The sequence below is a fragment of the Carettochelys insculpta genome, chromosome 3, assembly GCF_033958435.1.
Source record: "Carettochelys insculpta isolate YL-2023 chromosome 3, ASM3395843v1, whole genome shotgun sequence".
In the NCBI taxonomy this organism is placed as follows: domain Eukaryota; kingdom Metazoa; phylum Chordata; order Testudines; family Carettochelyidae; genus Carettochelys; species Carettochelys insculpta.
The window spans coordinates 166,295,481-166,308,378 of NC_134139.1; the positions used below are offsets into that span (position 1 = coordinate 166,295,481).

The 12,898-nt window shown below is 40.1% G+C and overlaps 1 protein-coding gene across 1 annotated transcript in view; it reads left to right on the forward strand.

Moving 5' to 3' along the window:
• CSMD1 (CUB and Sushi multiple domains 1) overlaps positions 1–12,898 on the forward strand; it is a 1,701,396-nt gene that overhangs the window by 176,348 nt on the left and 1,512,150 nt on the right. Inside the window, exon 3 of the mRNA XM_074989136.1 lies at positions 9,986–10,098. Coding sequence (XP_074845237.1) covers positions 9,986–10,098 — 113 coding nt within the window. The remainder of the gene's footprint in view (positions 1–9,985; positions 10,099–12,898) is intronic.

A 12,898-nucleotide genomic window follows, 5' to 3' on the forward strand; every position in this document is an offset into this window, starting at 1 on the left:
CTTTGTTTTTCTGACAGTAACAGGTTCTGATTCACTTGTGTTTAAGAGCTTTCAGTTAACTCAAGCGGAGGAAGTTAATTATGAAACTATCACAGGAACTTAGTGACTACTGCACTAGATGGAAAAATGAAATATGTAAGAGAAGGTTTTAACCTGAAGGTACAAAAATAAAGTGAAGCTATAATCTGGGTTTGGTGTGGTATATGAAAAATGAAATTAAAGTTATAAGCTATCCATTTAAATGTTCCTAGGTTCCTCATATTGCTTGCAGGCTAGGGAGTTCTTTATAGAAGCGTGTGATCAGATAGTTAATCTGAAGAAAGCCAGGCTCAGCTCCAGTGAGGTAAACAGGACCTCTTTTCTAGAGTACTGTGATTTGTTTATCTCTCTTTTTTTTAGTTGCTGTGTGCTTGCTATCAATTTGAATTCTGAAAAATAAAGCAGCGTTATGTTGCAAGGGTATTTAATGTTTTTATCACGCTTCTCTGTGTATGCTGTAAATGGAACATTTGTAATTGGCTCTTCAAACTTAGATTAGTCTTGCAAGTTAGGTGGGAAGGTGAGAGTGGAATCAAGCTCGTGATAAGAGACCAAATCGTGACCAAAATCTGGAACAAAAAAGCTCATCTAGAATTGGCAGAGACACACTTAACTTCTGTCAAGGCAGTAAGAATTTGCTAAGCAATAGGAATCATCCAGAATGAAGCTTATGGAGCATGGACAGTTATCTGACTGAGAAGCCAAAATACCACAAGAAAAAGAATACGAGGCAGAAAGGAATGTTGTGCTGAAAGTCAGAATCAGACCAGGATAGCGCACACAGCTGTACACACTATCACAACCATGACTTTGCCTGGCAGGCATAGGAATAGAGGTAAGAAATGCAATGGATTGTGTCACTTTATAAGCATTGGTATTCACAGTGTGGACAAAGGGGATAGTAGAGGACCACTAGCTCGAATGATTTTTTCATTAGAGAAAATAGAGGTAGAAGTAGAAGATAAATAAATAATCAGCTGGAAAGTAACATAACTTGGGTTCCTAGCTGCTGCCACACTTAATGGACATGACACACTGTCCATCACTGATATAAACTAGCAGGTGCAAATCGCAGTGTTGTCACATGAGATTCCCCTGGTCTTCTTATGCTGTCACCACAGATGGAAAAATAGTCATGAGGATTATGCAACACCTTCTCCAGTTCCAAAGGGAAGGAAGGTAAGAGATACTGAACTGTTTTGCCTGAGGAGGTCTCAGTTAAGCAATCAAGGGCAAAGACATGACAATACTAAAACAAACAGACTTACTTTCCATTGAAAACGATACTGTTGATCTTTCTAGTGAGACCTGTCTGATAGTCTAAGTGACAGTGAAAGACATGTTAAGTGTTTAACTGAGCATTTATAGTAAGACTACAAGTACACTACTGCAGGGTTTCATTTCACATGTGTGAAATGATGCTCACAGGGGCCGTTTCTACACAGGCCACTTTCTTCAAAACTGGCATGGTAATACATGGCCCAAAATATGCTAATGAGGCATGGATGCAAATTCCCTTCACCTCATTAGCATACGGTCACATGATTTGGAGTCCGGAAGACCGTTCTTCCGGACTCCAAAACGCCATGTAGAAGCACGGCCTCGGGGGAGCTTCTGGAAGGAAGTCCTTCTTCTGGAGGCCCCTTCTTCCTGAAAATTTTTGGGAAGAAGGGGCCTCTGGAAGAAGGACTTCCTTCCAGAAGACCCCCCGAGTGCCACGCTTCTAAACGGAGTTTTGGAGTCCAGAAGAATGGTCTTCTGGACTCCAAATCACATGACCGTATGCTAATGAGGTGCAGGGAATTTACATCTGTGCCTCATTAGCATATTTTGGGCCATGTATTACCATGCCACTTTCGAAGAAGTGAGTCTGTGCTCATGAAAGCTCATGCTCAAAACTTTTCTGTTAATCTATAAAGTGCCACAGGACCCTTTGTTGCTGTTTCAGAGAAAGTGGCCTGTGTAGAAACAGCCAGGGGTAAACAAGGTGAGGAATAAGGAAGGTCAAAGGGAGAAACACTCCTGTTGACCTTCCACTGTGTGGACAGACAGGGAAGCTGAATGCAGAGAAATAAATTTTAGCTATGCAATTGGAGTAGCTAAAATTGTGTATCATCAGTCTACTACTTTGTCTATGGGAAAAAAAGGGCATTGGGAGATACACATCTCCTAGAGCTGGAAGGGACCTCTGAAGGTCATCTAGTCCAGTCCCCTGCCAGTTTGACCAAGCACCATCCCTGATATCTGTTTGCCCCAATCCCTAACTGGCCTCCTCAGGGATTGAGCTTGCAACCCTGGGTTTAACAGGCTAAGGTCCACACCACTGAACTATCCCTTCACAGGAGATGGGCATCCCATAGAGCTGGAAAGGAATTTAGGAGGTCATTGAATCCAGTCCCCTGCTCTCTTAGCAGGTCCAAGCACCCTCCTAGTTTTGTTTTAGGCCCCTGATTCCTAAACGGCTCCTGTAAGGATTGAACTCACAAGCCTGGATCTAGCAGGCCTATACTCAGGCCACTGAGCTATCCCTCCTGCCTAAATTTAGTTGCTAGCCTGATTATAAGTTTTTGGAATGTTGTGTTATATAAAATATTGGTTGACTACCATTAAATTTTGTCTGGGAAAGACAGAAGTGATATTGAGCACTGTAACTTTAAAAGCTTAAAATTCTCAGGAGGTCTGGGGAGGGGTTACTGTAGAAGCCCGTGCTCTGGTATGAAGAAACAGTTGGAGTTTTTCAAATATGGTGGATTTTGAGTGATTACTGAGTGCCTTTGTCATCCAGCTGGTAGACAAGATTCAGGCTTCAGCCTTAATCCAGCCTATGCCTATGTGATTCCAATTATTTTAGCACTGTTAAACTGGGGAAACACAAAACAGAATCAGGCATGCTATGCCTGATTCCTTTCTAACTTACATTAATACAGTTCCAGAGTAACTCCACTGAAGAAGGTGGATATTTAAACTGTTGTGAAATAAAATCATGCCCATTATTTTATATTTGAATATTATATTCTAGTTTGCAAAAAATACTTACAATAGAAATAAAGCATTAAGTGGTATATTTTTGTATAAATCATATTGTACACCAAGAACTTTACTGTAGCACTATTTTTAGACAGAATTATTAACTAACCTGGATGTTATCTGCAGTATGAGATAAAATAACACTTTACTCTTCAGTGTAGAAATAGCCTAATTCAAATTATCTGGCCTTGAGTTAATGAGACTAGCCTAGCTCAAGTAAGAGCAACAACACTGAAATAACACTTAAGCAGCACACAGTGATTGTAGGGGTCTCTGATTTGTGCTATATTTGAACTGTAGTTTATACAGGTTGAACCTCTTTTGTCTGGCATCCTCAGGGCCTTACTGGTGCCAAACAAGAAAATTTGCTAGAACATGGGATGTTGTAGTGCCTAGCAGCATTATCAACACTTCCAGTGTTCCGTGTGGTTATTTAGCTCTAATTTACCCCTAGATGCCTTCTAAGACAAAGGTGAGCAAACTTTTTCAGTGGGCTCCCTTTTTCATCCCTGCCATGAACAGCCCCCCACTCCCTCACTCTCCTGGAAGTGACACACCACATTCCCTTAGCAGCAGTAGAGTCTGGCGGGGGGACAGGGGCAACAGAGGCTGTGGGGGAGTGCGATCACACTGTGCCCCTGCTTATGAAATTTCATGCCCCGCAATGGTGTACACTCCCCCACTTTGCACACCCCAGTTTTAGGCAGAGCAGAGAAGGCCAGCAGTCCCCCCTGCCTATCAGTCTATCAGGGCCTCCACTTCAAGCCGCAGTACTGAATCATTGGAGGGTAATGCGCTTTTTGCTAATGAAGGTCAGTTTAACACTTGCAGGTTGCAGAGAAAACTGAGAAGGTGGCCATCAGATGATGAAGTCACCCACTCTTTTTGTTACAGCACCTGTTGGGGAACACTGGCCATGTTGCTTGGGGCCCAAGGGGCCCAAAGCCAACAGACTCAGCCAAGCCTGCAATTGAGGGGCTCCAGGCAGTTGGTGGTAGGGCCAGCAGCCCTGTGGCAAGGTACATCCCAGCCCCTCCTATGACCCACTTCGGTACCCAGCCCAGCATGGGAGAGCCAAGCTGCTCTTACAGCAAGGGGGACCCTGGCGCTGAGTGAGGGGGAGGTGGAGCATGGAGCAGACAGGCAGGACGAGAAGCAGAGTTTTCCTGGGTATGGGTTGCAACAGCTGAAAGCCATGATGAAAGAAGGGAAGAGGAGGAGGAGGAAGAGGCAGCAGCGCTGACAAGCCCTCGGGTTAATACCCGGGAAGATGATAGAGAAGCCACTGCTGCTGCCAGCAATGCCTCCACCTATCGCTTTAAAGCAAGCAGGAAACAAACACAACAGAGGGCACAAATGCTTAAAGCACATGGGAAGATATCTTCTGCCTCCATGATCGGTTAAACTGATCATGCTGCACCCCCCTCTTACAAAATGCACCCCACTTTCAGAAACGCTGTTTTAAGAGATCAGTAAGCAATGGAAGTGTTGGTAATGCTGCTAGGCAACATTGACACCCTGTAGTCCACCAAATTCTTTTGTCCAGAAGCGATCAGGTCCTGAGGGTGCCGGACTAGAGAGGTTCGACCTGTATATGCTGGTGAACAAGTTAGTCAAGTATATTCTGTATATGTTCATTCTGTTTTTATCCCAGTTCCTGCTCTATGTTATCATGAAACTTAAGAGAGTGACAATATTTCCAGCTAAACTGCGTGCTACAATCTTTGATTTAAGCACTGGAAATTTAGCCAGTTACTTCAATTGTAAATAAAAATAAAATACAGGAAATTTTGATATGATTTCACCTTCTTGACATACACACTTGGTTTTGGTTTTTTAAATAAACATTTCTAAGCCTGTTGAATAGTAACAGAGAGGGAGCCGTGCTAGTCTATACACTATCAAAACAAAAAGCAGTCAAGTAGCACTTTAAAGACTAGCAAAATAGTTTATTAGGTGAGCTTTCATGGGAAAGACCCACTTCTTCAGACCATAGCCATACCAGAACAGACTCAATATTTAAGGCACAGAGAACCAAAAATAGTAATCAAGGTTGACAAATCAGAAAAATATTACCAAGGTGAGCAAATCAGAGAGTAGAGGGGCAGAAGAGGGGGTGGGGGGAAGTCAAGAATTACATTCAGCCAAGTATGCAAAAGAGCCCCTATAATGACCTAAAAAATTGGCATCCCGGTTCAAACCATGTGTTAATGTGTTGAATTTGAATATAAGAGAGAGTTCAGCAGCCTCTCTTTCCAAAGTGTTGTGAAAAACTAATAAACTATTTTGCTAGTCTTTAAAGTGCTACTTGACTGCTTTTTATTTCTAAGCCTGGGTATAACAAAGACCTAAGTTTTTAATCACTCTCCTGCTGCTTAAACCTAGTGATATGAGATTTTCTGCCTCATTAAAGGAAAGTGTAAAATATTTTGTGACACTTGAAGTAAGTAATAGCCATGCAGTGGAAAGTTCTGATGGGAAATTACTAGGTTAACAGTGCTATTGCTTGGGATGCAACTTTTGATCCTTGCTGTAAAAGTGTCGGTTATGCTCATATTGATTTTCACTTGCTGCCTAGTAGTTTCCAACTGAACAATTCAAAGAACATATCTTATCTGTTCTTCCTAGACCTACCTGAATTTCATGACATTCAGTCTCACTACCTTTGTGTGAATATGTCTATGCTGGTTTTCGTACAAAATATTCTGAAATATTTCTAAAGTATTTTGTCCTGCTAATTGCTTTAATGGCAAAAGTACAGCGTTCTGTACCTCTGTGCCAAATCTTCTTAAAATATTTTAAAGAGCTAATTAAAAAGTATGTGTGTGTGTGTGTGTGTTGGGGGTGGGAGGATATGAGAAGCAGCACAAATCATTTCCTTCTAATTTCACCAATTACCTCATCTTCATAGGTTCAGTACAAGGCATCCTGCAGGGAAGGGTATATGTCTGTTTGAGGGGAGATTTTTTTTTTTATTTCTTCTTGAAAGGCATTTCATTTGTGCTATCTCACCATGACATGTCTGAAGAGAGGCCAGTCTTGGGAAAAAGAGCATTATGTGCATAATATTCAGTTTCAATCAGGAAAATGTTAATTTCTGCTGAATTTTGGTCTAATATGTATTGTGAACTGATGGGATGAGTCAGCTTTGTTTTATTTTTCAGTATGTTGGTGTAGTTCCCCCTCCCCACACCATGTGTTCTCCTTTTTCTCTTAAATTTCAGGAAATATTAAATTTGTTTCACAAACTACTGAGGTCATCATGACAATAATTCTTGTGGAAATTGGTTCAAAAATACCAAAATAAAACTCCTTTGCATAAAAGAGAATGTCTTCTGCATCAAATTTATATATATATATATATATATATATATATATTGCATAAATTGCATATATTATTATTATTACTATTATTATTATTATTATTATTATATATACACACCAATAGCGTGTACTCTAGTACTGTTATTATTGATACTGCTTATCAAAATTATTGCATAGTACAGCGATCCCTCGATTTATGCAGAGGTTGCATCCTGGGCAACCTCCAAGTAAATCAAATTTCATGGAAATTGGGATGGGGGGGTTGGGGAGCTCCCCGGAATTCCCTTGGTTGGGGGAACAGGGAGCTGGAGCATCTGCAGAGCTCTGGGGGAAGCCGGGGAGCAGCAGCGCTCTGTTGCCATTTCAGCTGCCCACTTCCCCTTGCTTGGAGAAGCGGTTGTGGCTGCCAAGTCTAGCTGCTGGCTTCCCCCCAGCTGGGGGAAATGGAGGTGGAGCAGCCACACAGCACCCGGCTTCTTCCACCTGGGGAGCACACAGCTGCTTGTGGTACAGTTTCTCCCAGCTGGGAAAAATCACATTGCACGGAGCTGTATGCCTGCTGGGATCTCCCAGCTAAGTAAGATGGGGTCTGGAGTCGGGGGGCGGTTTTGATTTTCAATTAACTGCATTAATGTGAGTTAAATGCAAATTGAAATCATGCTCTGGATGGTTTACTGGAGTGTTTCCTGTACAAGAAACAGTCTCTGCCCCCAGAGAACTTTCAATGTAGAAGACAGGGTATGGGAAAGAACGGTAATACACAGAGAGTGAAGGTAGCAAACCTCCTGTTCGATCCATTTTAATTTTGGTTTCCATTTGTCATAAACATCCTTTTACTGGGCTTATGTTAGAAGAAGATTAGATAAGTGGAAGGCAAAGAAATGGAGGAGTCTAAAGAATATGAAGGTCTGAGAAAGCGGAGGAGGTAAAACTAAGTGCCTCAGACTGTGCAGAGTGATGAGTGTAGAAACTAATGTGATAATATCACTATCCTTGCAGCTCTCTGCTTGGCTCCTCCTCCCTGCAAATTCTTTCCAAAAGTCCACAGAGCTATGAGAACAGCCAAATGTATCATCGGCCCAAGAATTCCTCCTGAGATGGGATTTGCCCTGACCAGTTCTGGGGCTGAGCTTCTGAGAGGGTGGTTGGCCCTACGTGAGTCCCATTTTGCCTCCTTCCACAGGGTGTTAGTGCTAGAGGAGCACAATGCTTTCACTAAACTTTGATTTTTCTCTCTCTCCATTTATTATTAACTATAGATTGAACTTTGCCAGCACCATGAAAAACATTTTTGAAAAAGTCATGGGAAATTTCAAAGGCACAACAGGCACTTAATCATGCAAAGCTTCGTGTGTGTTAACTCAAAATATGAAAAAATATAAACATGTCTTATGGTGGCTTACTGCCAGAAGCCTGAGGAAAGAGTACTTTTCTGAAGGTGGATTTTGAGATTTGGGTGGTGGGATGATGCTCAGAGCAGCTCCTTTGAATTCAAAGGAATGTTTTGTACAGTTTTCATTGACAGCTAAATCAAGGGCATTTTGAAAGAGTTAAAAATTAAGACTTGCACTACTTTTGAGTACCTACATGTTTGCATTTTGATTTTCTACATTTTCCTTCATCAAGGGACATTAGGCAGGATAGGCAGGGACTGTGTCTCTGGCCTCTGTTTGATGGAAGCTGTGAATGGTGATGGAGGACTGATCACTTGATGATTACCTGTTCTGTTCATTCCCTGTGGGGTTATTGGCATTGGCCATGGTTGGAAGACAGGACACTGTACTACATTAACCTTTGGTCTCACACAATTTATCTGTTTGTATGTTCCTAATCGGTCATGAAGTGAATGCTAGGCAAGTGTATCTCTGAAATACAGCCCTTAGTGTTTTAGAATATTAAAAAAGTAAAACCATTTTTTCATCCTTTATTTGTTCCTGATCAATATCAATATGTTGGTGTTGTTGAGCAGCCCTTTGTTTCCAAAATGAATGTACAGGGTTTCTACAAGGCAGTAAACATATGCTAAATATTCATATGTATACCAAGTTGTGAAGGTTAATTAGACAAGGGACACGAGGCATGTTTATCTAAAAATGGCTGTTAATGTAAGTGCTCTACCAAGCTGTCTTATTCTATAGGGGAAGCAAGTAAACAGGCAAGAAACAAACTTAAATCATTATATTGGTATTGACAGATATATTGGAGCATAAGCTTTCATGGGCAAAGACCCACTCCAAAATATATGTTAGTCTATAAGGACAGGACTTCTTCTTTTTGAAGATACAGATTAATTTGGCTACGTCTCTGATCCCTGTATTGGTATTATTGAGCGTATGCATTAAGAGGAAATAACACTTCATAATATTTATCAAAATGCGTTTTCTAACATGACAAAAGGTTGCAGTACATCTAGAGCTATGACTTGTGTTCACATCTTCTTCCCTGTATGAAAGGAATGTAAGATTTTTTCTATTATGTCTTTTATTTCCTATTTGTGTCTTTATTCATCTTTTGCAACACTATACTTAACTTCTCTAACAATGTTAAACACAGTTGATGTAACTGATCAATAATTTTAAGAGTTGTGTAATTATTTATGTAGTACTAGCAATGTGACTACCACTGCACAAGTCACAGCAAAAGCTGTGGCTGGGGAAGCAAAGGATAACATGGCAAGCGATATACTCTGATAACCTAGCTATATGGACAGATTATTTTTATACTCTCAGAGCTTTGACCTCCACTAGCTCTTCCTCCAGTCAGTTCCCACTCACTCACCAGACTAGAACTCCAGCCTCTTCCAGGAAAGTAGAAAGGCAAGAGGAGTCCTACAATACTGATGTGTGGAGGGAAAGAAAAGGGAAGCATCCACTTATTATCCCTTCCTTTCTCTTAGATTGCAGAGAAAGAGATGACTATTATTGCAGGCTCTTGGGGAGGGAGGTAATAGATTTTTTCTCTTTCTTTGGTTGCAAGTTGGGTAGGAAGGAACTCCCAGACTATTTAAAAACTGTGTTGATTTGCTCACTGACCCAGCGCCGAAAAATGGATTCTCAGCAGCTTTCGTCCTTCAGACTAGGCTGCTTTCCCCATATATACCTGAGTGACAATAGCTGGAATGAGTGCACTGAGATGAGACATGTGTATAGGATGGTCTTTAATGAGGTGAGTGAACTGTGGTTTGAGACACATGTATATATGGAGTAGAGGTCAAAGAATCATTTGGGAAAGAGAAAAAAATAAATGAGTATGGGAGGAAGGAAGGAAGGAAAATAAGGAAATACAATAACTTCTGGTTTTCGAAATAAGATGTACATACATTCTTCCAGTACTTCTGGTCATTTGAGAATTCATAGGTGAATGAAAAGAACACAAATTCTCTAGGAATTGGCCATGTTTAATACTCTGTGTTACTATTTACAAGGAATCTTTAGAGATACTAGGAATCAACACAAACATAGGCATTCCTAATTTATTGCTTTACCATCATAGTGATATAATATCCAGAGACATCCTGAGAGATTCCAAATTATTGTTGACTTTGAAATTACTGTTTTTATCAATTTTTATTTATAACATTTTTTTAATTGTGCAGGTTATCTGGATTTCAGCTACCATCATCTATTGTGAGCACAGGTTCGATTCTCACACTTTGTTTCACTACAGACTTTGCTGTGAGTGCTCAAGGTTTCAAGGCTATTTATGAAGGTAAGATCTGCCTGGTTTTATCTATAGAAGTTACTTGGAGAGTTATTACAGGATCCCAATATTCTTGAAATGGGTGTTTGTTTTGAACTATTGGTTGGACCTCAGGGTCACTTGTTGACACCTTGAATACAAAAGTAAATATACTGTGACTTTTCACTGTCCCAGCACGTTATTCATAGACATTCTTTATTTTGAAATCATGAATAAAATCAATGGCAAAACTGAGTGCTTGAATACATACTGGTTGGAGCTCGTGATTCCAAATATAGGTCTTGAATTACATTAATTAAAGATATTTTTCACTTCAACAATTATTTCTGAAAACTTTGTTAAAATGCTTGATCTGGGATATAAAAATTAATCTTGAAAGTAAGTCCGAGATATTTTGCATATGGATAAAATGCTCAGATTTAGAAATGGGTTGACTTTGATACAGGAAAATCTCAGACAAATCAGAAAAGAATGAAGTGAAAGATGATAAGAAAGTTTCTAGAAATATGCATTTACAGACAAGGTAAGTCCAAGAACTTCATGTATATCATATCTATTATGCATGTAAGTTTTAGGTTCTTTAAGCAGAAGTAGTATTAGTGAGATAATTGTATTGAATTGTGCAGGAAGGATAATTCTCCTATTTTGATTTGTTCATACAAAATTTTGAGGATATTATTAGATTTAGTGTTCTACTTTGAATAATGCTGAGTTGAGTTATCAATACTTAAAGTAAATAATTCCTTTGTTTTTATGACTGAGCGATGGCATTCTCTACATAGTTAAACTTGTAATAAGCTTCTATTTGAAGTCCTTTCTCCAAATCCAATTTTGAAAATATAAAACCAGGTTTAGTTTTCTGAGGGAGGAATTTATTTCAGAAACTTTTGTGATGTAAGTTTCTATCAGTTACTACTTTATGAACATTTTGATTTTTCCTCTTTGTTGCTTGTGAAACGTATCTCAGAATTGGCTTGGCATAGAATCTTGTCCTTGGTTTGTTCTTAAAAAGTGTGATGAGATAATTTTAGTTATTCAAAATGTTTTTTTTTCCAAAAGTGCCTAAGGACTATTCATTTAGGCTTATAAGTTACTTGAACATATATTTTTTAAAAATTTTAAATATTTCCAAAATGTTTTGTAACGTTGGAGCATTTATTCTGTGAATGTGGTGTGGATTTAATTATACTCTCTATTGACTAGTAATATTTTACTCTTTCATTCAGCCTAATGTATGCTTTTCCCATATTAATTAGGCACTTTTTGACATTAACTCTGGATAGGAAATTTCGAAAGCATTGTCTAAGATATTGTTACTGTGACAGATAGCTTGAGGTCATCAGTTTCATTAATGTAGGCATACAATATTCAGGTGTGATTACTCAATGATAGGGATTTGAGAATGAATTTAATTTGGTGTTTGTGTCCTTGAGCTGAATTAGAGGCCTAATCTACACTACATTTCCTTTTGCTAAAACTAATAGCTGATTCATTAGTAGCAATGACCCTGTTTTGTTAGTAGCAGTGGCAAGGGCATTAGCATAGCTTAGTACTATCACCACCACTTTAATTGCCATGTTACCGTGACAGTTGCCAAACTGGATTAGATGATGCAACCACCTTTGTACCTCAGCAATCTCCTCTGTAGCTCTCACAAGCTAAGATGAAGCAACATTGATCAGAGTAAGACATTTTAGATGGAAAAAGGCTAGACACATCTTTATGGCCTATGCTAGGAGATTTTCTAGGGGAATCAAAGAGCAACCCCAAAAATAGGAGTTATGATATGGTTGCCTCAGCTCCAAGTTGATCACAAGAGCCTATCCCATCCTTGCAAGAAAACTGTGCTTTCTGCTTTTCCCTTTGAGACATAATCAACTTTTCAAAGGACTGTCTGCAAGGAGAAGTTACACATTTTCCTGGACTTTAATATGAAAACAATATGTACCAGCTTACTTTCTTTTAAACCCCCAATAGAAAGGGATATAATTAACACTAACACAAGCAGCCCCACTCCCTAGTTTAAAAACATAGGTTTTTTTAAATTTTTCTGTAAAATTGGCTCTGTTCATGAAGTCTACACTACTGCTTAAGTCAATGTAATTTACATTGCTCCGGAGTGTAAAAAAGCTCCTCCACTCCACCAACAACACAAGTTTTGTGCAGTCCACACTAGCATTATGTCAGCAGGACAGTGTCTCCTGCCAATATAGCTTCCACTTCTCCATGAGGTGGCACAATTGTGCTAATGAGAGAGTGTTCTTCTGTTAATATGGCGCATCGTCACCAGAAACATTACAGCAGAGCAGAGGGTGCAGGTGTACTCCTAAAGCACTTTTTTGCAGATGGGGAACAGAATTGCTGGGCCCCGAGCAAGGTGGTGGTTGGGGGTGGGGCTGCTCCACACTTCTGGAAGGGGTGGGCCTTGTGAGGAAAGGGTGGAGCTGGTGGCAGCCAGCTCTCAGTGTTGCCTGGACTGCACCACATCATGACCCCTCCCACCTAACCCTTAGATCCTCCCAGAGCACATTGCACTGCACTCCAGCTACAATTAAAAGAGTTGGGGCTCTGGCCACAACCACTGCTGCAATAGCAGCAGCAGTAGCTGAGAGGTCCAGGTATTTTTGTATCCCTCGGCCCTGGGCTAATTGCCTTCTTTATCCCTGGGTTGGCAGGCCTGAATGTAGATTTGCCTTCAAAGTGATAAATAATTGCTACTCACCAGGGTGAAAATATGCATGTCACAATAACCTAGTTAGCAACAGTGAGTGAGAAGATTTACCAGCTTCTCAGGATGATTTGATAGTTC